This window comes from Triticum dicoccoides, chromosome 7B (assembly GCF_002162155.2).
Source record: "Triticum dicoccoides isolate Atlit2015 ecotype Zavitan chromosome 7B, WEW_v2.0, whole genome shotgun sequence".
In the NCBI taxonomy this organism is placed as follows: Eukaryota; Viridiplantae; Streptophyta; class Magnoliopsida; order Poales; family Poaceae; genus Triticum; species Triticum dicoccoides.
The window spans coordinates 695,977,380-696,005,014 of record NC_041393.1 but is presented as its reverse complement, the minus strand read 5'-3'; the positions used below and the strand labels follow the sequence as shown (position 1 = coordinate 696,005,014).

Here is a 27,635-nt window from a genome sequence, read left to right as displayed (position 1 = left end):
CATGTGCCAAAGCGTAATATGATGAACAAAGAAAAGAAGGTGGAGAGGTTTGACATGTCCATGGAGATGCAAAACAAGAATTTTAAGCTCGAGGAGAGGATTGTTATCAAGGGTGTTTCCTAGGAGCAAACGTGGCAACGAACTTGGATCCCAATGCGGTGAAGTTGTTCAGGACATTCTGTGCTACCATGTAAAAACGATTTGTCTAAAATGAGGGTGAAAAGGAGCTCAAAAATTAAGGTTTGACACTGACAGAGACAATTGAACTTGGGACTTTTCGAGATCTATATGGATGTAAAAAACTAGCTGAACATTCGGTGTCTATAATACTAGTTGCATTTTTTGCAACTATTTAAATCTATGGTTATTGTTATTAATCTAGATAAAAGAAAAGACGAAAGAAGGAGCCCAGACAAGGGTGGACATTTGGCGATCACGATTGGATGCCTCTATACCGCTCGCTTTATATTCGCCGCCAACAACCCGCGCCATTTCCTCCCCATATTCTGCACACGATATAAACCTCCCAAAAACCCTGAGCCAAAACCCTCGCCCCCAAAACCGATCAACCATGGCGGCGGCTGCGGCGTGCCGCAGGGCCGTCTCCAGCACCCTCCGCGGCCCGCCGATCGAGAGCCTGGCCGCGACGGCCGCGCGCGCCGCCGCCCCCACCGGCGACCAGTTCCTGGACCTGCTCGACGCCAACTTCAACAAGCCTGCCCCGCCGCCGCCGCCCAAGACGCGCACAGAGAACAACTCCCCGACGTTCGCCACCTCGGGCGACCCCTGCCTCGACTTCTTCTTCCACGTCGTCCCAGGCACGCCGGCCTCGTCCGTGTCGTCCCTCCTCGCCAGCGCCTGGGCCGCCGAGCCAACCACCGCGCTCCGCCTCGCCTGCAACCTCCGCGGCGTGCGCGGCACCGGCAAGGCCGACCGCGAGGGGTTCTACGCCGCCGCGCTCTGGATGCACGGCTCCCACCCCGCCACGCTCGCCCTCAACGCCCGCCCCGTCGCCGAGTTCGGCTACCTCAAGGACCTCCCCGAGATCCTCCACCGCATCATCCACGGCGGCGTCTCCACCAGGAAGCCGGGGAAGCAGGCCCGCCTCGCCGCCGAGGGAGGTGGGCTCGTGGCCCGCGCGCGCGCCCACCCGTCCTTCGCTCGCTTCGCCCGTTTTCGATCTCGCACGCCGCGCCACGGCCGGAGGATTGAGGTGTCGGGGCTCGCGCGCCGCAACAAGAAGCGCACAAAGAGGGCGCGCATTGCTGCCAGCCAGAGGCGTGATCTGGAGGAGGCCGCCCAGGCCGCCGTCGCGCGCAGGAAGAAGCGCGCGGACGCGGCGGCGACAGCCGTCCAGAGGTACTCCCGGGACCAGAACTACCGCCTCCTGCACGACATGACGGCGGAGGTGTTCGCCGACCTTCTCGCCGAGGACCTGAAGAAGCTCGCGGCAGGCAACATGGATTTCTCGCTGGCCGGGAAATGGTGCCCGTCGATCGACAGCTGCTACGACCGCTCCACGCTCATCTGCGAGGCCATCGCTCGCCGCCTCTTCCCCAAGGGCTCTTCCCGCGATCTTCCAGAGGACTTGCCGGACGCGCACTACGCCTACCGCGTGCGCGAGCGCCTCCGCAAGGAAGCCTACGTGCCGCTCCGCCATGCCCTGAAGCTCCCCGAGATCTTCATCTCGGCGGGCGAGTGGGCGAAAGTGGTGTACACGCGCGTGTCCTCCGTCGCCATGAAGAACTACAAGGAACACTTCGTCTACTACGACCAAGCGCGCTTCGCCCGCTACCTCGCCGACGTCGAGGCCGGCAAAGTGAAGATCGCGGCGGGCGCGCTGCTGCCGCACGAGATCCTGACGTCCGCCTACTTCGACCCCGAGGTCGCCAACCTGCAGTGGAAGCGCACGGTGGACGACCTGCTGGCGCTGGGCAAGCTCAACAACTGCCTCGCCGTCTGCGACGTGTCGGGCAGCATGCACGGCGTCCCCATGGACGTCTGCGTCTCGCTGGGCCTCCTCCTCTCGGAGCTCTGCGACGAGCCGTGGCGCCACCGCGTCATCACCTTCAGCACGCGGCCGCAGCTGCACCACGTCGTCGGCGACACCCTCCGGGAGAAGTCCCAGTTCATCCAGCGCATGGATTGGGCCATGAACACCGACTTCCAGGCCGTGTTCGACCAGCTCCTCCACGTGGCCGTCGCCGGCAACCTGCCGCCCGAGAGCATGGTGAAGAAGGTGTTCGTGTTCAGCGACATGGAGTTCGACCAGGCGTCGGCCAGGCCGTGGGAGACCGACTACGAGGCCATCACCAGGAAGTACACCGAGGCCGGGTACGCCGACGCCATACCGCAGATCGTCTTCTGGAACCTGCGCGACTCGAGGTCCGTGCCGGTCACGTCGGAGCAGAAGGGGGTGGCGCTCGTCAGCGGCTTCTCCCAAAACATGCTCAAGCTCTTCCTCGGCCCAGACCCAGAGGAAGAAGAAGAACTACAAAAGGAAAACGAAGAAGAAGAACTACAAAAGGGAGATGGGAATTCGAAACAAGAAGAAGAACAACAGAAGGAATTGAAGAAGGGAAAAGAAGTCACCATGACGCCGAGGTCCGTCATGGAGAAGGCCATCGCCGGGCCCTTGTACCAGAAGCTCGTCGTCTTCGACTGATCGTTCGACTACTACGTGCTCTCTCAATAATCAATCGGGTGTGCTAGTTTTTGTTTTCTGCTCTCTCAACAATTTGCAGCGATTTTGCTTTTTTTTTTTGAAACTGCGATTTTGCTTTTCGAACCTAGCTAGTTAGCTATCGAATAAATATTCTGTCATGTCTCATGGACGGGCGTTTGGAAATGGACACGAATCTCGTAGTAATTCTATCATTCCGCTGAAATTTTGCTGCGCTCTGTGGTCTGTGCGATTTTCTTATTTGTACTCCACGGAGAATTAAAAAAAAAATGAGACCAACCCAAGGGCTAATCCTTGTTGGTATTTTTTTAGAAGAAACTCCGTGAGCACCACGCGTTCAAGTCGGGACTTAAACTCGGATGGGCTAGCAGCAACATCAGCTGCCCAGCCAACAGAGAATTAGAGATTTGATGATCTTGATACGATTCCTGTCTGGATCCAAAACATAACTATAAATCGTGTATGCCTTCGTCAACGTGGCCTTAGAAATGAATTAACATTATTCTTCTTCGGAGAAACCGTCATGTTTTACGTTATCCATGTGGGAATGGGAACCATTCATCTAGTATTTGATAGAGATGCATTCTTTTTCTTAAATGATAACGTCCACGCGTGTGGCACTTATCAACAAGCCCACACGTACTCGATGCCGTTCGATTCATTTGCATGAATTTTGAAGCAGTTAACATCTAGGTGGAGAGCCATGTAAGCACCCAGCGTCATGTGGACGTTATCATTTAGTGCCACACGTGTGGGTGCTCTTCGCCCGAACAACCCTCATCTGAACATGTGGGCGAAACTGCTCTGCGCCCACACGACGCACACACGGTGATAGATGGCAACTACATGTGTGCATATAGGGCTGGAATTCGAGCCGAGTCGAGCCAGCTCGGCTCGACTCGCTAGAGCTCGTTTCGTAAACGAGCTAGCTCGACTCGACCTGTTACTATAACGAGCTCAAACCCTAGATTGGCTCGACCAGTATAACTCGCGAGCTGGCTCGTTTAGCTTATTAAGCTCATTTAAGATATAAACATAAAGCCCTCAAATATGATAAAAATGATTATGTATATATTAAACATATATATCACTATACAATTGTAATTTTCTTGTAACGCGTGAGTCTCCTAGGAGGCTAGGCCTTCAACTGCTCGGCCTTGGGTTGTGCACCTGGGACGTAGGTTGTTTAATGGCCGATCTTTCTTTGTATTGGGAGTGGCTGATCTATTGTATCGAGTCTAACGAGTTACACGAGTACTCGTGAGATTGGCTCGTTTAACTTGGTCCATAAATGATCTTAAACTAAAGCTCGCCTCGACTCGTTATTCTTCGAGTTCGAGTCGATTCGAGCCGAGTCACCAGCTACTTGTTTAGCTCGCGAGCTTCGAGCTTTTTTTTCAGCCCTATGTGCATATGTGGCAACTAGTTAATCGCACACGGCAACTATGATTGACCATACATGGCAACTATGGTTTAACCACACACGACAACTAAAGGTATGCATATGTGACAAGTAGTTATACAAAAATTCTGAATTATACAGAAAAAATGATGCATGGTGTACATTGTAGAGTCAAAATGATTGAAATTAAAAAAATTATTAATTGAAACCTTGCTCTTAATTGAAATGACTGAAACGAGTTATACAAAAATTCCGAATTATACGTTTTTAAATGAGTGAAATCAACTTTTTAGAATGAGGGAAATTGGTTTTATGAATTGAGTTAGTCAGTTTTTTTGAATGAGTCATTTGAAACCCTTTGTTTTGAAATATTAGCTTAACAGTTGAAATATGTAGCTGCACAAATATTAAATTTCAATCTCAATGAAATAAGAAGATTTACAGTAAAATATCATAGGCAACTGTAGATGTGCAGACAGCGTGTGGGCGTATGACATGGTGCTCATGCATCCTGCTTGTGGGCATATTTTATTGGCAGGCACAGATTCAGATGCATGAATTATGATTTGGGCAAAAATTTGCATTACTGCATTCGTGTTCGCACCCAAAAGGAACAAAGAATTCATACAAGTATAAAAAAAATCATAGTGCTGGTCCCTTTTTCCTTTTGCACCTCAATTGCTGTACACCATTCAGCGTTACAGAAATACAGAGTGCAAAGTGACGGTAAAAGAAGCCAAGAGCACAAAAATCATGTGATACATGTTCAAAGAATCAACGAATCAATGGCACACCCTACGCCTACGCGTACATGATAACATGAATATCATATCACATCCTACGCGCGACGTCACAAGAGCGCCGACGCGGCCGCGGCCAGGGCGTCGCGCCAGCCGATGAGGATGGCGGTGGCAGCGTAGTGCGTGACCGCGCCGACGAGCACCAACACGTGGAAGATCTGGTGGCTGTGCCCCACGCAGTCGAACATGCCCGGGCGCCACCGCTCCGGCACGCGCGCGACGTAGAAGCCGGCGCCCGTGGCGTACACGAGCCCCATGGCCAGCTCGAGCGACAGCGCCAGGTAGCACTCCGGGGGGCCCCAGTTGAGCCAGAGCGCGTGCAGCGCCGGCACGACGCCCGAGAGCCCCATGGACACGAAGAGGCCCGCGCGAAGGTGCCTGAGCCGCGGCGACGAGCGGGCGGGCACCAGGAGCGCCGCCACGACGAGCACGCCGAGCAGCGTGATGGCGGAGAGGTAGATGAATTGCGCCGCGGGGCTGCCGAGGAAGGTGTAGTAGACCGGCGGGAAGAAGGAGGCGACGATCATGACGGCGATGCCGGCGTAGTCGAGCTGCCAGAAGAGCCGGTTGAAGCGGCGCGAGTGGCTCGCCAGCAGGTGCGCCGCCGCGCTCACCGACAGGCACGTCATGGCCCCGAACACGAACACCGTCCGCGGCCACCGCGCCACCGCGTGCCCCGCGCCGCCCATGCCCGACGCCAGCGCGCTCTGGATTGCCATGCTCTGCTCGAACCAAAACAGAATTAACCATAAGAATCTGCAGTATAGTACGTACATTGGAGCTGATACGACAAGTTCAATTGCTGATCGGTCGTTGCGGCTGCCGGTCGTTGGACTCATAAGATATCAGACAGATATATGCTCTGATCAGTCTAGGACCAGATAATGCGGTTCGTTAATTAACCGCCACAACCTCCCTCCGACAAACAGCTGCCTTCCAGCTCGGTCAGTGTGTGTCTGCTCACCTAAGTTAGTTTCGTTGTCGATACAGAGCATGCCCAACTGTGTGTAGCTAGCTAAGGTGTCCAGCTAATTGTTTTTGGGCCAGTTTATGATGCTACTCCACTTGGATTTCATAGAGGAACAGAGCAGGTAGGCTTGAAGAATTCTCCTCATCGTGCAGCGACTAGTAGTCTGTTCTGACCCAACTAGTAAGATGCGATCTCAACAAAGAAGAAGGAAAACTAGTGAAGATGCGGTTGGATTAGTCGTCGAGTGAGGAAAGAGTTTTCGTTTTCTTACCGAACTGTTGTTGGTCGCCAACGAGGACGCGTTGGCGGACGTCATCACCATCGTCATGAACCCCGGCGCGGCGGCTGCTCCGGTCGGCCGCCACTCCGTCTGGCCGGCGACGGCGAGGCCCAGGAACAGGAAGAAGCCCCCCAGATGGCTGCATCAACCAACGACCGGAGTCAGTTCGCAAGCAGGGGAACATGAACTAGAAACACAATGCAAGAAACAAGATGCAGAGAGGGGACGCACGTCCAGACGTTGAGCGTCTCGTTGTGCCAGGCGAAGACGCTGCGGAGCGCGTCGCGGACGGACCACTCGCAGCGGTAGCCGCCGCGGATGAACTCGTTGTCGCGCAGGTAGTCCGGCAGCTCCTCGAACCGCTTCAGCCGCGGCAGCCCGCCGGCCCACCTGGCGGCCTCCTTCCCGAGCTCCTCCCCGGCCGCGCTCGACAGCGCCACCAGGTCGCCGTCGTCCTCCGGCGCCGGCGCGTGCCCGCAGCACCCGCGGTGGCGCAGCGCCGTCTTCGTGGTCGTGGTGGTCGTCATCGTCGCCATGCCTCGATCGTGGCCGGCGCGAGGAGAGGAGAGGGAGGGGAGAGGAGAGGGGAGGAGAGCGGGTGGCGACGGGAGTTTGAGGTCGGGGCGGGCACGGCGTTGGACGGAGGCCGCGGGGCGGGCTTATATGCTGCGCGTCCGCAGCTCCGAGTCGACCCTGGAAAGAGGTTGTGTCAGTGCATGGTCCGTCCGGGACAGAACAGAGGCTGTCTCGTGGGCCCGGCCTTGATGGGACGCGGAATTGTAACCTCGTTACACAAAGCTAAACTTTTTCTAGCACGTACATAAGCCAGATTAGAGCAGCCCTGATGGAATTTGGTTAGGTCATGTGCTGGAAGCGAATTTCTATGAGCTCAAAAGAAAACAAAAAATATATACTAATACGAGCTGTCAGACTAAAAGAGCGTCCAGACTAATAATAAATTTCGGCGTTGACATGTTCCAAGGGCGGGAGAAATAAATGCTGCGGATTCATTGATGGATGGACGGCGGAGATGGATAGATGGTTGGGGAGGTTGGCGAGCTGTCGGAGAAGAGGATGGCGCGAGGAACGTGTTGCCGCGGGCGTGATGGGCCACGGCGGCTTCTACTTTCTCCTCTCCCTCTAGTCTAGATGACGCACCGGGGGGGCTTTGACCTTTGACTCATCGCCTGGGCACTGTGGCATCGAGATCGACTCTGGTTTTGCTTGGCAGGTCGTACGGCAGCGACACTTCCAAAAAAAATTCGGAGATAAGGGCATCTCCAGCCGTTGGCCTCCAGGGGGCGTCTAAAAGCGCCGCCTGGGGTTGAGCCGGCGCAAAAAATGGCCCTGGGGCGAGTCGGTTCCCAGCCGTCGGCCCCCAGGGCCGCCCCCAGGCGCGTATAAAAAAAAGGACCGTTCGGCGAAGTTATGATAAAAAGTAGTTAAATTTTGGCTAAACATGGCAAATTTCGGCGAAATTCACGCATTTTCATTACATTAACCTAATTAAAAAAGAAAGGGGCTGAAGTCGTCACCGCCATCGTCGTCGGCGGCCTTCTCCTCCTTGACGCGGGCGCCCCTGCTGGACCCGGCGTCGCCATGGCGGACTGGCGGCGGTGCGTCGTCGTCGTCGTCGCTGTCGCATAGGACGACGACCCCGTCTTCATCGCGGCCGCGTCGACGCTCCTCGAAGCGGCGCAGGGCGGCGCGCTGGCGCTCCTTCGCCTTCTCCCGGCGCGCCTTCTCCATCGCAATGGAGTCCTGGCGCGCCCATTCTAGGGCCGCGTCGTCGTCGTCGAACTCCACCTTCACCGGCGCCAGCCCCGGCTCCGTCTTCACCGGCGCCAGCCCCGGCTCCGTCTTTGGCTTGACGAAGCGCGGAGGAGCCGACGAGGAGGAGGCGCGCCTGCCGCCCTCGTTGATGACGATGCCGGCGCTGCGAGTGCGCCGGCCGAGCGGCGACTCCGCCGCGGGCTCGGCCTTGACGCCGAGCAGGGCCGGAGTGCCGGAGGAGTGCGACGAGGATCGGGAGGAGGAAGAGGAGGAGGAGGACCCGAACCTCCTAAGCGCCCATGGCCCGACCCGTCGGTGCTGCGCCGGGGGGTACGCCAACGGCGGGTCGTTGCCGCCCTCGAGGTACGTGAGCACGCCCTCGAGTGTGCGGCCGGGGACGCCCCACCAGAGGTGGCGCCCCTCGCTGTTCTGCCGGCCGCCGACCACCGGCGCGCCGTTGGTGGACGCCAATCGCTGCTGCTGGCGGCGCTCGAAATACGCCGCCCAGGGCGCGTGGTTATCGGCGGCGTACTGTGGGAGGGAGAGTTGGGCGTCGGTGAGGGACGCGCGCACGATCTCGACCTCCTCGGCGAAGTACTTCGGCTTCGCCACGGCGTCGGGCAACGGGGGAATGGGCACTCCCCGGCGCTGAGCCTCCACCTCATCGGCCCGGCGCGCATGTCCGGCGGCGCCGGGATGTTCGCCTGGAACAGGAGCCAGGACTCCTGTTCGCGGAGCGAACGGCGGCCGAAGCCGTTGGCCGCCGCCTCGTCTCCGGGGAAGCGTTCTGCTATGGCGACGGCGGGCTGGGTGGGCTCGGGAGAGGCTGGGCGGCGGCGCTCGGGAAAGGGAGGGAGAGGGAGGGGCTGGACGACGGCGAGGGGCGGGGCTGGTGTGGACACAGGCGAGTGGAGGGCGCCGACTTTTATAGCCGGACCGCGCCCGTGTGTACGCGTGCGAGGGAGGGGAGGCGTCGGCGCGCCGTCCCGTGAAGCGCCGCCCGTGAGGAATCAATGGCAAGGGTGACCGGCGGCAGCCTTGCCATTGATTCATCGCGGGAACCGAGGCCGTTGGGGGAAGACGAGGCGCCGAGTCGCTGACGCGGCTGGCCCGCGTCTTTTTCGCGCCAAAACAGCTCGCCCGGACGCCCCCGGGCGCCCCCAGCGCGTCGGATTCGGGCTAGGTCCGCCGGCGCTATTTTCGGCCCAAGCCGGCGAAAATCGGGCTCCTGGGACGCGACTGGGTCGTTTTTTCGGCGCCGGCGCGAAAAAATCACCTGGAGAGGCCTTCTTGAGGGCACGGCTGGAGATGCCCTAAGCACCTGCTGAGGTTTCGTGCGGGCAGCCGGCGGCCACCGGGTATGGTAGCTCGCCGGCGAGCAAGCGGCAGTGGGTTTAATTAGGCGGGCGGACGGGCGGGGCCTGCAGAGCAGATCTACTAGTCTGTACTACAGCTGGCTCACTCGTGTACTCAATTCGGTGGAGACAGAGAGCAAGGTGAGGACGGCGCACCACAAGGCACGATTGCCGGCTACTACGATTTACCACGGACCACGAGGTGTCACACGGGGAACGTATCCAGTGCTCCCTGCCTTGGGGTACTCCCAATACTCCAATGTCAAAAAATAATTTTTAATGTTTCAAAAAATTCCGAGAAAAAATTGAGAATGTTCACAAGGAATGTCACTACAAGCCTTAAAAATTCCAGGTTCAATATCAAAATGTACATTGAGAAACAAAAAAGAGAATCAAGATCTGAATAGTGTCAATATTGCTTTTGTCTCTTCTTTACACTATTCATGCAAGATTTCACATTTTTGTTTCTCAATGTGTGTTTCAAATTTGGATTTGAAAATTTTAGGGCTTGTAGTCACATTCAATGTTAACATTCATATTTTTTTTTTCAAAATTTTTTGAAACATTAAAAATATTTTTTTGACATTGAAGTACCGGGAGTACCCCAAGGCTGGAAGCACCGGATACTCCCCCGTGTCACACGGGCCGTGGACCAGGTGGCAACGCACGTGCGTATGTGTGTGATGATGGTTAAAATGGTTGGTTGGAGTTGGAGTGATCGGAACCCACCCAAACCCTTCTGGAAAGTTTAGGCATCCCAGCAACAAAACGGGATTGCTAAATCTCAGTCAAAAGTCTCAGTCGCGTGGATTTTACATGGAAATCTGTGTAAAATTTTCTTTTAAAACTTTCTTTCTCCTTTTCTAGGATGTGTTGTGTCGTTTCACTTAGACTTGGTTAAGTATCAGTCGACTTAGATCTACCCACATCCAAAATTAAATCTCACGCGCTGGCGCACGCTTGAGATTTCATTTTTTTCTACATGTTTTGTTGTTTTTGTTTGGTTTTTCTTAGGTTGTGGTGAAACAATATTCGGTTTTTGGTAAGTAGTGTTTTTTTTCGTGAAGCACAACTATGCTTTCAGAAAAGGAAAAGCACAGATGTACTTCCATGAGAAGCAAGTATGTGGTTTCATGAAAAGCACGTATGTGTTTTCTCGAAAGGCGACTGATAAGCACCGGTGCGCCGGCCTAACTTTCGGCCGGTCAGCGCCCGAGCATCCGATCTGGATGTCTACATCCATTCCTTCTTTCTCCCCGAAACGACTTCAATATCCGCACGTGCACAACACCCCCACTCGCCCAGCGCACAGCATGGTCGCTGCCCCCGGCGTCCTCCATGGCCGTCGTCGTCGCCGACAAACGTAGCTCGCTGCCCTGCCGTCCCCGTCGTCGCACGGCCTCCCAATCTCGCAGTAGTTTCCAGCGATACCCACTGCCAGATGCAACTCCACTGAAGCCTAATGCAGCTTGCAGCCAAGCCGGTTCCAGCAACCAATCGAAGCACGGCGGCCCCCTGCCGCCTGGCTCACCGCCGCCGTCGATTTTGTAGCACCGTTTTCCAGCAAACAAAAATTCGAGCAACTAGAGAAACCAAATAAGCCAGTTGAAGCAATAAAATAAGCCGGCAAATAATGCAAACAAAAGTGTCGGCTCCAGCAAACAAAAGTGTCGGCTCCAGCAAATACCATAGATTGTCGTCATTGAGTCGTAGCAAAATTTCTAGCCAGTCGTAGCAAAACCAGAAGCCGGTTCCAGCTTCCGGCAATTACGGTTGCAACACCTGTCGTGCGTGGTTACTGTTGGTTCCAGCATCTCCTTCTACTGGTTCCAGCACCATTGCATCACCTCGTCGTTGTTGTAGCTCGCGGGCGCCGCGATTGCAGCTTTTTTCTTGCTGGTTGTAGCTTCGCCGGTGGGTAGTTCCAACTTTTTTGCTGGCTGGTCGCAGCTATGGCGCCCGGTTGTAGCTTTCTGATGACTAAATCCAGCATTGCCGGCGGCGGGTTGCAACATCTCGCGGTGCCGGTTCTAGCTCCAGGTCATGCGGTAGGTAGCGCACCGCCGGCGGCCGGAACGGAGTGGAGGTCATCGGGCTAGGAAAAATAGTGAGAGAGGGTGGGATGTGGGATGCAGAGGTCGTCGGGCTAGAGGAGGTCGCCGGTGTTGTCGGAATTTGCGGCAGCGGTGAGCTCCAGCGATTGGAGGAAGGGGACCAGGAAGAGTGAGTGGATAAGATCCCGCGACTGGTGAAGAGATAAGAAGGGGAGGAGGGGAGGCGCGGTGCGGTGCGTGGGTCCCAGCTCCACATATCAAGTTCCCATCTCCACGTATCAAGTCCGAGATGTATGATTTGTTGTGGTCGAACGCACGCGGCACGACCGGCCCAACGCTCGGCCGGCGCGCCGCACAGAAACATTTCCCTTCTCAAAGAGGAAAAAAAACACCGCCCATGCATGCATGCGAAGCACATATGTGCTTCCCGGAAAAGAACATAGTTGCGCTTCTCATAAAAGGGAAAACTACAGTCTATGCTTTCATGAGAAGCACAACTTTGCATATCAAAAACGAAAAACCACAACACGTGCATCTGTGAGAAGAACAACTGTCCTTCCTATACAAAAGTGAAAAACCACAACTATGATTCGTGTTCCGGTTTTTTCTTCGTTTTTTGGGTATTAGTTTTTTTGGTTTCTATTTTTGTTTTTTCCGATTTTTGGGTTTTTTAAAAAATTAGTTTTTGAAATATATTAACATGGGATCTACTTTCAGAGATCTTGACGCGAGAAATCAAACGATGAAAACGGTTCGTGAGTTGGACACACAGTTCAAGAAATAAAACGTTTTAAAAAGCTAAATCTACGAAAAGAGAGAAAAACTCCATGGTTACAACAAGTGGCACACCTGCAATGCATGGTTTGTCAGTACCAGAGTGACATGTGCAAGGGGTATCCTTTAATTAGTGATTTCGTGCAACGGTTCGCTCGATGCAACCTCCCCAAAGTGAACGAAATCGTTTGCTGGACCGAGCTCTCCAGGGGGGGAGATTGTGCGCCCCATGCCCGTCCCAGATCGAACGATCGCTGAGTACTGGGGTTCAAATTTGTAAGTGTGCTAGTTGATACGTCTCCAACGTATATATAATTTTTGATTGTTCCATGCTGTTATATTATCATTCTGAGATGTTTTACAATCATTTTATGCCAATTTTATATCATTTTTTGGACTAACCTACTGACATAGTGCCCAATGCCAGTTGTTGTTTTTTGCTTATTTTTTACTGCACAGTATATAAATACCAAACGGAGTCCAAACGCAATGAAACTTTTTAGTGAATTTTTGATGGACTAGAAGGAACAACTTTGGCCAAAGAAGTACCAGGGGGTGCCCCAAGGGCAGCACAACCCACCTGGGCGTGCCTTGGGGCCCATGCGCGCCCTGGTGGGTTGTGCCCACCTTGGTGGCCTCCCGCACCGCCTCTTTGCTCTATATATACCCCAAAATCCAGAAATCCTAAGAGAGTCGACGAAACACAATTCCAGTCGCCGCAAGTTCTAGAACCACAAAATCCAATCTAGACACCATCACGGAGGGGTTCATCATCCTCATTGGTGCCTCTCCGATGATGCACGAGTAGTTCATTGTAGACCCACGGGTTCGTAGGAGTAGCTAGATGGCTTCTTCTCTCTTTTTGATTCTTAATACAATGGTCTCTTGGAGATATATTTGATGTAAATCTTTTTGCCGTGTGTTTGTTGGAATCTGACGAACTTTGAGTTTATGATCAGACCTATATCCATGAAAGGTATTTTAGTTTCTTTGATCTCTTATATGCATGCTTACTTATAGCCTCATATTTCTTCTTCGAATCTTTGGTTTAGTTAGGCCAACTAAATTGATTTTTCTTGCCATGGGAAGAGGTGCTTTGTGATGTGTTCGATCTTGCGGGGTTCTTTCCTAGTGATAGAAGGGGCAGCAAGACACGCATGTATCATTGCTATTAAGGATAACAAGATGGGGGGCTATTCCTACATGAATAGATTCATCTACATCATGTCATCGTTCTTAATGCATTACTCTGTTTCTCCATAAACTTAATACACTAGATGCATGCTGGATAGCGGTCGATGTGTGAAATAATAGTAGATGCAGGCAGGAGTCGGTCTATTAATCTTGGACGTGATGCCTATATAATGATCATTGCATGGATATTCTCATAATTATTTGAGGTTCTATCAATTGCCCAAATTTGTTTATCCACCGTATGCTATTTTCTCGAGAGAAGCCACACGTGAAATCTACGGTCCCTGAGTCTATTTTCCATCATATATTTTGAGATCTACATTTCCATTTGCTTTTCCCTTTATTTGCATCTTTTATTTTCATATCTATATTATCAAAATCCAAAAATACCTCGCTGAATTTTATTTGTCGTTATTCTATCTGCATCTATCAATCTATCTATTTACCAAACTTTTACCCGAGAGGGATTGACAACCCCTCTTATGCGTCGGGTTGCAAGTATTTGTTCTTTATGTGCAGGTATCGTTTACATAGTGTTGCTTGGTTCTCCTACTGGTTCGGTAACCTTGCTTTTCATAACTGAGGGAAATACCTACCATAGCTGTGCTGCATCATCCCTTCCTCTTGAGGGAATTACCGACGCAGTTTCAAGCGACATCACTAGTGTAGTGTTTCATCGTGCTCCCCAACAATTATGACATATGAACTTTGTGGGCCTAGTTCTGTTGTGCTTCTGTTGGCCCCACCCATTCCAAGTTCTGTAGCAGACCGTCTGGGCCCCATGCGAAACCTAGGCCTCACGGACTCACGGTCCACAATGTGGCAGGCAGATCGAGAGGCTAACTTCACAGAGCAGCTACAACTGCCCGCTTCCAACGGTAGAAGGATAACAGGACTATGCAAACCTGGCCCGCTTGGGCCCCATGGCCTACTCCAATGAACAAATTTTTTATTTTCTCTTTTTGTTTGTGTTGTTCATATGGAGAGGCAAGTGGTAAAATTTGAAGTTGTAATTTTTTTACTCCAACGAACCACCAATTTTTTTTTCTTTTGAATTGTTTTCTCTTGTTTGAAAATTTTAATTCACCGGGTTATAAATTGTAGTTAGAAATTTGCTCGGTTGTCTCTTTTTTGTACCACAGGATTTCTATTAACACTTCATGAAGTTTTTCCAAAAAATATTCACTATCTCATCACAACGAAAGGAGACACAACAATACATTTTACTCCGCTCAGTTTGACATTTCACATCTATTGTCGGGGGAGCGGGGCTTAACAACACATGACAATACATGGGTAACCCAAATCCATCAACAACAAAATAAATAAATTCCTATATTCAAATATAGTTGCATGTTACCTTCAAAAAACTATATTGGCTGTCAGACAATATCTTATCTACATACATGAAACCTCCAGTCTAATTATAATAAATCTTGCTGAATTTTGCATGAAATGAAATTACGTGAATTTTGGGATTTGCTAATTCTCATCTAAATTAGAAATATTTATCTCTTATCTAACGTTTGTACCATTCGATTATGAAGATCCAAGATTAATGCTTTTCTTTTCTTTCTTTTTTCCTTTTTAGGATATTCATGTTTTCCTAAGCACAAACTCGTGTGGTCTGACCGTTTGGCTCGCACAACCGTTGTGCGTTTTTGCGTCATTCCCTACGTAGGCCATTTGCGTTCGGATTTTTTTCGGATGTGTCTATTTGTGACGCCTTGTCTTTTTTTTCTTCTATTTTTCACTTACAAAAGATTTGTTGTTAAAAACACATGCAAGTAGTGTTTAAATAGAAAGCGTCTTGAAATTATTCTTTGTGTTTGTGTGAATCTCATTATTATTTTTTTGCATGGCAAGATGCAACATAAATGGTTGTGTTGTTAGTAACAACTTATATTACAAGTGCACCCTCGAAATGCCACTAGTTTTGACTTTGTTTCAGTTGCAAGTGCACCCTCGACATGTTGTATCTCAGTTTGTTTTCCTTACAAATCTCCCCTCTTCAGCTTCTCATATCTACTTCGTCACACTCATGATCCCTGTAACAACTTCATCATTTTTTCCACATTTAGACATGTACTCCCTCCGTTCCTAAATATAAGTCTTTCTAGAGATTACACTATGGACTACATACGGATCAAAATGAGTGAATCTACACTTTAAAATGTGTCTATATACATCCGTATGTAGTTTGTAGTGGAATCTCTAAAAAGACTTATATTTAGGAACGGAGGAAGTAATAGACTATGCAAAGTTATGTCACTTCAATATTTATATTAAACTTTTTTACTCTTGTCATCATTTCTACTAACACTAAATAACTGTCTCTTGTTTATTGACACAACATTCAATATAATATTTACTACTATTTCTGTTATATCAACTTGAATTAAGATCATTTGGTGGTTAAGTAACATGATAGTTGACACTAAACACTTTCCTGTGCTACACTAACAAATTTTTTCACGATAATTGTAATCTAAGATATTTAATAAATCTTTATTTACATTAAATCTTAGAAATCTAATAAAATTACATTCATTGATAAATGAATTTATGAGATCTAATGTATTAAATTTGTGTTTATACATAGTTGCACCCAGAAATCCAAATACCTTGGTAGAATATTCTAGGCCGATGGGTATATCTTGACAAACGTTTATGGAAGTTAGTACTAGTGCTAATGTTAGTGTTACTTAGAGCATGGTTAATAATACAATCAACTGCTGGTTATAAGATGTTGCCATATTGTCCATAGCTAACACATATAGTCACTCATACAACAAGGTTAACTATAAGGTTGGCTAAAGTTTAGTACTTTTTCTCATCTTCTCTCTATCTCTTTCTTCACATTTATTGAATCTACCTTGGAGCACGCATATGGCTAGGCTTTATCAAACATGCACGTGGAGCACGCAAATGGCCCTTTGAGTTTATCTAATTTAGCAAACTTGATAAAGTTGGTAGGATCGATAAACAATTGACTTTTTACGAAGTCAATTGGCGGAGCTAGAAATCATGGACTAAAGGTACAAAATCTTCATCAAACATGCACACTAGTAGAAAAAGGGCCATTTGTCCCAGTTCATAAGGGCCTTTAGTCCCGGTTCTGGAACCGGGACTAAAGGGTCGTTACTAAAGCCTTCCCCCTTTAGTCTCGGTTCTTACAAGAACCGGGACTAAAGGCCGTCCACGTGGCCGCTGTCTGGAGCTCCACCTTTAGTCCCGGTTGGTAACACCAACCGGGACTAAATGTATTTTTACAAAAAAAAATTGAATTTTTTTTAAAAAAATTCGTTTTTCAAATTTTTGAATTTCCAATTTAATCTCTAATCATCCCTCATCACTGCTCAATTTAACCTCTAATCTTTAATCACCCATCATCATTCCAAATCATCTAACTTCCCGGCCGGTCACCCATCCTCTCACTACTCCAGCCTGATCACGCTTAACTTTCGGGTTCTATTCCTCCCCGTTTCCAAGTCTGCACTTGTTGTTTTCCTAACAATTGTAAGATGTCAATCCTATTAACCCTCAGGAGTTTAGCTTGAGCATGGAGTCACACGTTTCACTGTTTCAGTTTGAAACTATTATTCTAAAAAACAATAATTATTTAGTAACACTAATATTTTTTCAATAAGTAGTTTGACCATAGTTTGACCATATTTGACCAAAATTCAAAAAATTAAAATAATTATTTAGTTACACTATTATTCTTGAATAATTATGTAGTAACACTAATATTTCTTGAATAAGTAGTTTGACCATAGTTTGACCAGATTTGACCAAAATTCTAAAAAACTGTAATAATTATTTAGTAACACTAATATTATTGAAAACTTATTTAGTAACGCTAATACTTCTTGAATAAGTAGTTTGACCAAAGTTTGACCCGATTTAACCAAAATTATTTTTTTTTGAAATTTGAGCATAACTTTTTTTCCTTTTAGAATTTAAGGATTCTAAAAATTTGCAAACAGACCGGTTGGTGGCTCGAACCGGGACTAAAGGTCCCATTTGAACCGGGACTAATGCCTGTACGGTGCCCTAGCCGCTCGAACCGGGACTAATGCTCACATTAGTTCCAGTTCATAATGCAACCGGGATTAATTTTCTTTTCTGGCCAAACCAAAGCCCTGTTTTCTACTAGTGGCAGCATCGTCTTCGTCGTTGCCATGTGTGTAGCAAGCGAGTGCGTCCGTGCTCGACCGTGCCCGGCGCGAGGATAGGAGAGCGGCTGGCGGTGGGAGTTTGAGTTTGGAGCAGGCACGACGTTGGTCGGAGGCCGTGGGGCATGCTTATATGGTGCGTGTCCCCAGTTCCGAGTCAACCACGTGTCATGACAGAACCGAGGCTGCCTTGTGGGCCCGGGCCTTGATCACATTATACACATAAAAAACCTTTTCTAGTACGTCCGTAAACCGGATTAGAACTGCCCTGATGGGATTTACCGAAAAAGGCTTTCGTCCCTGCTTTATATATAAAGCAAAGATCAACAACATCCAATACAAACACGCAGCAAGGATTTGGGTTAGGTCACGTGCTGGAAGAGAATTTCTATTGAGCTCAAGAGAGAAGAAAAATATTATAGACTCAGAGCGCTCAGACTAATAAATCTCAGCGTTGACATGTTCCAAGGGCGGGAGAAATAAATGCTCCGGGTTTATGGATGGACGGACGGCGAGGATAGATATAGATGGTTGGGGAGTTTGGCGAGCTGTCGGGGAAGAAGAGGATGGCGCGAGGAACGTGTTGCCGCGGGCGTGATGGGCCGCGGCGGCGGCTTCTAGTTTCTCATCTCCCTCTAGATGACGCACCGGGACCGGGGGGCTTTGACCTTTGACTCATCGCGTGGGCACTGTGGCATGGGGTTCGGCTTTGGTCTATCGAGGTCGCGTGGCAGCGAGAGTTCCAAAAGAAAACAATCGAAATAAAATGTGGGCGCGTGGTGAGGTGGAGGTGTCTGAGGTTTCGTGTGGGCAGCCGGCGGCCAGCTCGCCGTAGCAGTGAGCAAGCGGTGGTGGGTTTAATTAGGCGGACAGGCGGGGCCGGTGGCTGCAGGCTGTAGTAGGTCGGGCAACCGCTGGCTCACCCGTGCACTCAATTCGGCAGTGTAGGGACGATCGTGGACGGAGGCGTACGTCAACGCGGCCGGCTCCGCACCACAAGGCACGCACGATTGCCGGCTACGATTTTATTCGCCACGGAACACTGACCAGCACACCGGCCCGTGGACGAGGTGGCAGGACAGGTGCGTCGTCACTCGTCAGTGTGTGATGATGGTTAAGATGGTTGGTTGGAGTCCGGGTAATCCAAACCTTGTTTTGGACTTTTTCCTTGTGTTTACGACAAACACAGATCCCTCGCCTCGCACGTATAGTACAATGCAGTGCACGACAGGTCCTCACAATCGCAAGAGCCGGCAATGGCGTGTGCGATGAGGCTTGCATGAGGCCCCTGCGACGTCGGCACCGGCCGGCGCCCCCCAACCGTCCCCCGGCGGTAGTACTATCGTGCTAGGCATCGTAAGGAGCAGCCAGGGAGTGGTTGGGACGAAAGGCGGGAACAAAGTACGTGACATATATGCTGTGCTGTGGTGGCTGGACCTGACCGTGACAAGCCATCTGCAAGTGAAAGTTTCCGAGTGAAAGGTGGGAACAAAGCACGTGACATGTATGCTGTGGTGGCCGGGTTGGAGGTTTCGTGTGGCCAGCCGGCGCCCGGGCGGCTCGCTGTGGCTGTGCTGGTCATCGGGCATGCAGCGGGTTACGATGGTTGCCCGGTGATTCGAAACCCATGCGCTGAGTGAACGCACGACACGAAGACTCGCTCTGACTTTGTCGCGGTCGTCCGTGCGGGCGGAAGATGGTCGCCGACCGGGGCAAGCTTTTCTCACGCCCCGTCGTCGCGCGTATGAACGATCGGGGCAGGCTCTCGCCTCCGCCCTGGCTGCATCATTTTCGTTTCTTTTCTGGAAGGAATTCACCTCCACCCTACCAACTTGTCTTTTTCTCTCCCAAAGCCTCCGTCAACGTGGTATCTTCGATGGGCACTAATCTGCGCCGGTGCGCCGGCCCAACCGTTCGGCCGGTCGCATCGGAGCCGTTGGATTTGAGCCGCCTCGGCGATTAGATCTGACGAAAAAAACCGCTTTGCCCTGTAGCTTCTTTTTCCTCTCGCTAGAATCGCATCTCCCGCTTGATGTGCGCCTCGCCTCGCCTCCGGTGGCAGTCCTCGCCGGTCCCCACCCTCTCCGGCCGTCCTCGTCGCCGGTCCCCATCCTTCCCGGCCGTCCTCGTCGCCGGTCCCCACTTTTGCTGGTCGTCCTCGTCGCCGCCTCCACCCATGAAACAGCCGCACCTGCAGTTGCAGCTCTCAGCAGCGACGGGTGTAGCTCAGGTTGTAGCTCCGCTGCCGCCCCTCACCGCAGCCCTGTCGCCATGGCCACGCCCATCCATCCTTTTCTGCTTCATCATCCACGTGCAAATATATTTTGCTTCAACCATTGTTCATTTTTGCTACGACCGGTGACGGGAATTGCTACAACCATTCATGTCGACAGTCACGGCGGTGACGACGATTTGCTTCAACCTTCGTCGGGTATTTTCGGCAGTAGCAAGATGTGACACCGGTTGTAGCTTTTCACGCTGTCAGTTGTAGCAAAAAAATCGCAGCACCGCCATCGCCACCACAAATTTCGTCGTGGCCGTTGCAGCAAATCACGTTTTCGATGGTAGCTTTTTCATTGCCGGTTGTAGCAAAAATGACCGCCGGTGGTAGCTTTTCCTGCTTCCGGTTGTAGCAAAAATCACAACACCTCAATCGCCACCACAAAACTTTGTCATTGTCGTTGCAGCAAATCACGTCATGGAGGTAGCTTTTTTGTTGACGGTTGTAGCAAAAATCGCGCACTGTCGTCGCTGCCACAATCTCACCGTCGCCGGTTGCAACATATTCGATCGCCGGTTGTAGCACAGTCGATCGCTGGTTGTAGCACGCGCCAGTGGGCGTAGTAGCACGGCCAGGAAGCCAGGGATCCAGTAGTGCGCCATGAGGACAAGGGGTAGGTGGCTCACGGCCATGGCATGGAGGAGGATGTGCGGATGCTTCGCCGGAACAGCCATGTCCTGTTCCTAGTAGCAGCGGAGGCCGGTGGTCAACAGGAGGAGAGATCCATGGAGGAAAAATGAGACCAGGGAGAAGCAGAGAGATAATGAGGGAAGGAGAATGACGGGAGGAAGAGGATAAGGAAGGAAGGAGAAAGAGGGAAAAGGGGGAGGGACAGGCGTGGGCCCAGAAAAAAAACATGCGGACGAGATGAAGGTAGCGCGTGCCAGCGAGGACGCGTGGTGCGTGACGCAGCGTGCGACCGGCGCAAACTCGGCCGGTGTGCCGTCCCCAAACGTTTCCCATCTTCGATCTCATTTGCCTCCCCACGACGTGACACGGACACGCTTCATCTTACTGGGTACCTGCATCTTCTCTGCTGCCAGTGTCGCCTGGCCTGTCCTTGGTACGGCAGCCACAACATGGCATGATCTTAATTACTATGTCTTTTTCAGTCTACGTTAAAGACCAGACGCAAAACGGGAGAGGAACCTCCCGCCAGCAAGGACTCCCTGTACTGACCTCAAATGGACTAATACGTCCGGGTTAACCGACAACACCCATATCTAGGTAATGTATGAGATGAGTATTGAACGGTTCGAACGCATCCGTCATGTCTTTTTTTTTGCAGGGAAATTAAAGAGCTTTATTCATATGAAGGCATTCTTAGGACAATCAGCCTAGGGGTCTCGTCAAGCTAGCTATCGGTCACATTCAGAGTGCAAGCACGCTTTGCACAGAGATGCGCCGGAACATTAGCTGACCTGATTACATGCTGAATATCGAACAAAGTAAAATTATTACATAGCTCTCCTATCTCTAATAATAAAGGAGCCACAACTAAACGAGAATTGTGGCGAGTGGTCCAGAGCGTCACCATCTCCAAGCAATCAGTTTCCATTATCACATGAGAGAAGCCTCGGAGAGAAGCAAACCGAACTCCGTCTCGCAGCGACAAAACCTCCATGATTAAGGGATCAGAGATACCCAAGTATGGCTTGCACCAAGCTCCCAGGAACGCCGAAGAGGATCGAGCCACCCCTCCCGCACCGCCCCTGCCATCAGCAAAATTTAATGCTCCATCCGTGGTGATCTTTACAACACCGTCATCAGGTGGTCTCCAGCCAAAACCAGGTAAGATCATCGCATCTCTCCTTGGTAGATGAAGAAGGGCGATCGCCTCCTTAGTGGCCCTGAGCGTAGCCGTAGGATTCCTGCCCTCCTCTCCATGTTTGATCCGGTTTCGGGAGTGCCATATAGACCACATTATCGTGGTGATCTTGGCACGGTCATCATCTGTGAATCTAGGATCACATATAATGTCGCGTGCCCATGAGTCTGGATGAAGCCGGGGCAATCTTAGGCCGAACCATGCAGCCGCTTCCTCCTAGAAGGGTTTTGCATGTGAACAGTGTATGAGCGCATGCTCCAAATTTTCATCCATAGCCAAACAGACTTTGCATCGAAGAATCTCTGCAATATGTCGATAGTTAAGAGTGGTTTCATCCGGGAGAATTCCACGAAGGACCCTCCACCAAAACACTCTCACCTTCGGAATGACATTCAATTTCCATAGGGATTTCCACAACTGTGTATTATCCTCTGAGGTTCCGGTAGCCGTCCCTTCCTCTAGAGCAACACGCTCTTTCTGAGTCACGAGAGCACGGTACGCCGACTTCACAGTGTAGTTCCCCGATCTTTCGAATGCCCATGCAAGAAAATCATCTCCACCTCCTTGCCGAATAGGGATGTTCAATATTGCTTCAGCATCGGGCGCAATGAAGTTGTAACGAACAAGGTCTTGTCTCCACGACCAATTAGATGTATCAATCAGCTCAGACACACGCTCAATGGTAGTATGTTGGGGTCGGGAGATAGGAGACATAGAAATTGTACCTGGGATCCACTTATCATTCCAGGCAGATATGGAAGAACCATCGCCTACTCGATAGATCAGTCCAGCCCGAAGGGATTCTCTTCCTGCCATGATCGCCCTCCAAGTGGCCGACGCTGACTTGGGTATAGTAGCATTCATGAAATCAGTGTTAGGAAAGTAACGACCCTTCAAAACTCTTGCACAGAGGGAATTGGGATTGGTGAGGAATCGCCAACCGTGTTTGCCCAACATAGCCAGGTTAAAAAGATGCGGGTCTCTAAACCCCATCCCACCCTTGCATTTAGGTGTAGCTAGCTCCTTCCAAGACACCCAATGCAGAGATCTCTTGTCAAGAGAACTACTCCAAAAATACTTGGCCATTGGTGAAGTAAGACTCTTACAAACTTTCTTGGTCAGAAGAAAAGTACTCATTGGATAAGTAGGAATTGATTGAATAACAGATTTGAGTAGTGTTTCCCGACCTGCACACGCCAATAATTTTTCCGACCAGCCTTGTATCTTCCCACGAGCTCTTTCACTGATATGATCAAAAGTGCCACTGGTAATTCTACCCACAGCAGTAAGGAGCCCCAGGTATTTCTCACTGAAAGCTTGCACATGGATATTTAATGTTGCTTGCAGAACCTGCCTCAACGAATCAGGAGTGTTAGTACTAAAGTGTACAGAGCTTTTGTCACGATTAACACTTTGTCCCGAAGCCTCTCCATAAATCCGGAGAATCTCATTGAGTCTAAGAGCACTTGGATTACTTGCATTGATAAAAATCAAACTGTCATCTGCGAATAATAAATGTGTGACCCATGGTGATCTATAACTCACCCTCAGACCTCTGTCTATGGTAACTCCACTGTAATATTTCAACAGCGAGGAAAAACCTTCCGCACATAGCAGAAAAAGAAATGGTGAAACTGGATCACCTTGTCGGAAACCTCTGGATGGTGTAAAGTATGGTAAAAGTTCACCGTTAACCCGCATCGAGAAGCGCACCGAGGAGACACACTTCAATATCAATCTAACAAAGCTCATACAAAAGCCCAGCCGAACTAGTATAGCTTCGAGATAATGCCACTCGACACGATCATATGCTTTCATCATATCTAACTTGACCGCACATGAATAGTTTTTGCCCTTCTTCCTCCTCCTCATCGTATGTACGCTTTCATAAGCTACAAGCACATTGTCCGTAATGAGGCGTCCGGGTACGAAAGCGCTTTGCTCTTCGCTTATAATCTCATCCATAAAGCATCTCAAACGATTAGTGATTGCCTTAGCAGCAATCTTATACAAAACTGGCCACAGTGCAATAGGACGGTACTGTGATATCGATTGGGGGTGTCTAACCTTTGGGATCAGAGTTATAGACGTGTCATTCAGTCCCGCTGGCAGCTCCCCTCCATTGAGAAAATCAAGTACTGCCTCGGTTACAGCATTACCAAGTAGATCCCAATGACGCTGATAAAAACCTGCAGTAAAACCATCAACACCGGGTGCCTTCAAAGGAGCCATCTGAAACAGTGTTGCTTTAACTTCCTCCGGAGTATAGGGTTTGGAAAGTTCTATGTTCATCGCCTGTGTCACTTTAACTGGCACATGTGATAACAGTAGCTGAGGATCCGCAAAACCCTGTGATTCATAGAGTCGCTGGTAGAAGTTCTGCACCTCCACCTTGTCCTCATCTCCACTAGCGCAAATCGTGCCATCCGCTCAGCAAAGATCTGAGATCTTATTCATACGTTGGCGCTGAGCTGCTTGCGCTTGGAAATATGATGTGTTACGATCACCCTCTCGGAGCCACGGAACTCTCGAACGCTATCGAGTCCAAATCTCCTCTTGAAGCAAGGCCTCTTTCAGTTTCTTTACAATGCTTTTCTCCTCATCCGAAGGTCCCGTGCCTATAGTCTGACACCGAACATGATTCAGTCATTGTTGAAGTTGTCTGACAGTTCGCGCCAAACACCCAAATTCCTTCAAACTCCATGGCTCAAGGGTTGCCTGCAAGGTGCCAAGTGCCGATGCAATGCCTTGGAGGCCCGGAGAGTGTGGTATGCTCCGCCAAGTCTGCTCAACGAGACGGTCATAATCAATGTGAGTTTGCCATACGTTTTCATAACGGAATTGTTTCTTCGCCCTCGGACGATCCGATAATACCTCTTTAATTTATGCTATCACAAAACAATGGTCAGACTCAACTGAAGGCAGATGACGCACCCGTATATGGTGAAAATACTGCCGAAATTCCTCATTCGCAAAAGCTCGATCTAGCCGTGACTTAACATTCGCTTCTCCCATTTGATGATTGTCCGTACCAGACCAGCCTAGATCTTGGAAAGATAGATCATCCACAACCTCCCTGAAGGATCTCATGTGAGCTTCAGACCGAGCCGCTCTACTGAAATGCTCACACGCATACAAAGTTTCGTTAAAATCTCCCATGCACAGCCAAGCACTATGGGGGATGTTGTGTAGAGTACACAAGAACCGCCAGCTGTGGTGTCGCTCTTCCGCTCGCGGTGCTCCGTAAAAACCCGTGAAACACCAAACATAAGCGTTTTGATTATTGCTATGTACCAGTACATCAATATGATTCTTACTGAAATTCTTCAAATCCACGGTCACATCTCTGGACCAGAAAAGACCTATGCCTCCACTAAGGCCAACACTGTCCACTGCAAAACTGCCCGCAAAACCCAGCGTAAACTTCAGATCCTCAACTCTTTTGGCACTGATTTTAGTTTCCATTACAAAGAGAAGGGAGGGGCCTTCCAGCTTCACGATACTGCGAAGCTCCCGAACTGCCTCGGGGTTCCCAAGCCCCCGGCAGTTCCAGCTTAGTACACTCATTGTGACTGGCAGGACCGCGGCGCGGTCTCTGCCGAATTATCAGGTGTGGGCTTCTTCTTCTTTGTACCACGAGTAAAGTCATCTCCATCTGTATCATTGCTAGCTGTGGTTGGGTACCTGATGCTCGCACCACCATCCCCCACTGCAGCACCTGAGCTCCCATCCGTAAGCATCAAGGTTTTAGCCACGGGTTTATATACCTGATGAGGGGCATCTTTCCGCTTCTGTGGCTGCTTGTTCTTCTTAGGAGATGTCACTTCCACCCCAGGTTCCTTGTTAGTGCTAGAGTTCCTCGTGGTTGGCTTGCTTTGAGACTTTGTATCCCTGGAGGAATTGTCGCTGACCGGCGCCTTCTTTGCATCATCCGACGCACGGAGTTTAGAACCAAACGGCAGCTCACCCTTGTCATCGCGTGAGCCCGGAGTAGCACAGTATAGTTCCGAGTGCCCTAATCTACCACAGGAGAAACAAAAGTAGGGCAGCTATTCATATTGAATATCATATGCATCCATCTTCTTTCTCCTGGCAGACTCGATTAAGATCCACCTTCTCAAAGGCTTATCTACCTCAATGGATATCGTTGCTCGCAGAAAGCCACCATTATGATCAAACTTTACAAATTGGGCGTTTTTATCCATCTGCTTAGCGATCGGCATCCACCACACTTCATCCCTTAGGTTATAGGGTAGATCCATAACCCTAGCCCAAATCTGCATACGATCGAATTGGACCTCATCAGGCCGCATGCATTCATCAAATTCAGCCAGCACCACGACGTTCTTACTGATGTGCCATGGCGAGCCACTCCAAACCCTATCTCTGTCCCTCTGGCTCTCAAATTCTGCTACAAACACGTTGACGCCCGCTGATCGAAACTGCAAACCACGCGGGTTGCCCCATGCCGGCCGAAGCGCATTAGTGATGGTCTGGATATGAAGATGGTTCCGATGGAGCACCTTCCCGGCCAAAAGCCACTTCGCCGGCCTTCACTCAACGCGATCGTCGAGGATCAGAGGAGTAGCCTCTTCTTCAGATATGTCAAGTTTCCCCAATGCCTCCTCTAGCTTCTTCCTGGCGGCATAGCCCGCCTGGGGATCGCTCCCCTCCTCCAAGCCCGCGGCGCTAGGCGTAGCCATGAGCCCGGGGCACTTGTCTCTTCCGCTCTCTCTTGCACCGGCGACGAGTCGGTGGGCAAAGTCGAATCCACGTCAAACCCTAATCGCCACCGGCGCCGCCAGGGTTTTAGGGTTTGAGGAAAAGTTCACTATGTATTGGACACGCATCCGTCATGTCAGCCCGGTCCATGTTGGCCCGCACAGACCCCATTTCGTGTAAAATGGGGTCTAGCATATTGTAGATGTACACGTATTTATATACGTATGTAATTGTATTCTGATCATCTATATATTGAGACGTGAGGCTGGATGTTAGCCACCCACGCAAAACCCTAAACCCTGTGTTTCAACTTGGTATCAGCTAGGTCAGGCCGCCGCCGCAGGTCCCTCGCGCCGCCGCCCGATCCTCTCTCCGCGTAGACGCCGCTTCCGCTTGCTGCTTCACGTATGAGAGGAATCCATCCAGCTGCTTGCTAACTAGCTAGCTAGCTTTGCCTGTACGCTGCGCCGCTTCCGATCGCTGCTCCCGCGCGTGTCATCTTCTGCGCCGCCGCCGCATCTTGCCTCAGCCGCCGCCGCGTGACGTTCTTCTCCACGCCGCCGCAGCGATGTCGTCTTCCGCCCTCTCCACCGGCCAAACTGCCGGCGCTCTCGTCTCGTCCCCAGTTGCCACGATCCCCGCCGCGCTCACCGTCCCGACGATCTCCGCCCGCCTCGGTCGCCACAACTTCATGCTTTGGGGAGGCATCAACAGCACTGTCCTTGCTGGTGCCAACCTCCACGGACACCTCAATGGCACCAAGGCGGCACCGGCAAAAACACTCGTTGTCGGCACCGGCGACGCAGCTACCGGGCACACTATGGTCACCCGTCACCGCGATCATACGCGTAAGGCCAAGACATACACGGATGGTACGGTGCGGTATGACACTCGTCGGCATGCATTCTTCGCTGCACCCACTTCTCATCGTGATGCTCTTGGTGAACCGGCTTGGCGTGCCGCCATGTCTGAGGAATTTGCTGCCCTTCGTCACACAAACACATGGGTGTTGGTGCCTCGGCCTCCTGGTGTTAATATTGTGGGTTGCAAGTGGATCTTTAAGACCAAACATCGTCCGGATGGTTCTATTGACAAGCACAAAGCTCGCCTCATTGCTCGCGATTTTACTCAACAGCAAGGGATAGACTATGGAGATAGTTTCAGCCCCGTGGTGAAGCCTACCACGGTTCATCTGGTCCTCTCTCTCGCCGTCTCCCGCGGGTGGTGTCTGACAGATTGATGTGAGTAATGCTTTTCTTCACGGATTTTTGGCCGAAGATGTCTACATGCAGCAACCCCCTGGCTTTGAGGATGCTCATCATCCCTCTCATGTCTGCAAAC

General features: G+C 50.7%; 2 protein-coding genes across 2 annotated transcripts; one reads left to right on the top strand and one right to left on the bottom strand.

Moving 5' to 3' along the window:
- Window positions 1-571: 571 nt before the first annotated feature.
- On the top strand, window positions 572-2,847 carry LOC119339425. The gene is made up of 2 exons (XM_037611490.1): window positions 572-2,465; window positions 2,586-2,847. Exons 1-2 carry the CDS (start codon window positions 572-574, stop codon window positions 2,663-2,665), a joined length of 1,974 nt encoding a protein of 657 aa, XP_037467387.1. The 3' UTR covers window positions 2,666-2,847.
- A 1,869-nt stretch (window positions 2,848-4,716) lies between these two features.
- On the bottom strand, window positions 4,717-6,751 carry LOC119339747 (heptahelical transmembrane protein ADIPOR2-like). Its single transcript, XM_037611685.1, has 3 exons — window positions 6,367-6,751; window positions 6,127-6,274; window positions 4,717-5,607 (listed from the first exon to the last, which is right to left on the bottom strand). The coding sequence occupies exons 1-3, from the start codon at window positions 6,669-6,671 to the stop codon at window positions 4,936-4,938; spliced, it is 1,125 nt and encodes a 374-aa protein (XP_037467582.1). The 5' UTR covers window positions 6,672-6,751; the 3' UTR covers window positions 4,717-4,935.
- Window positions 6,752-27,635: the final 20,884 nt, after the last annotated feature.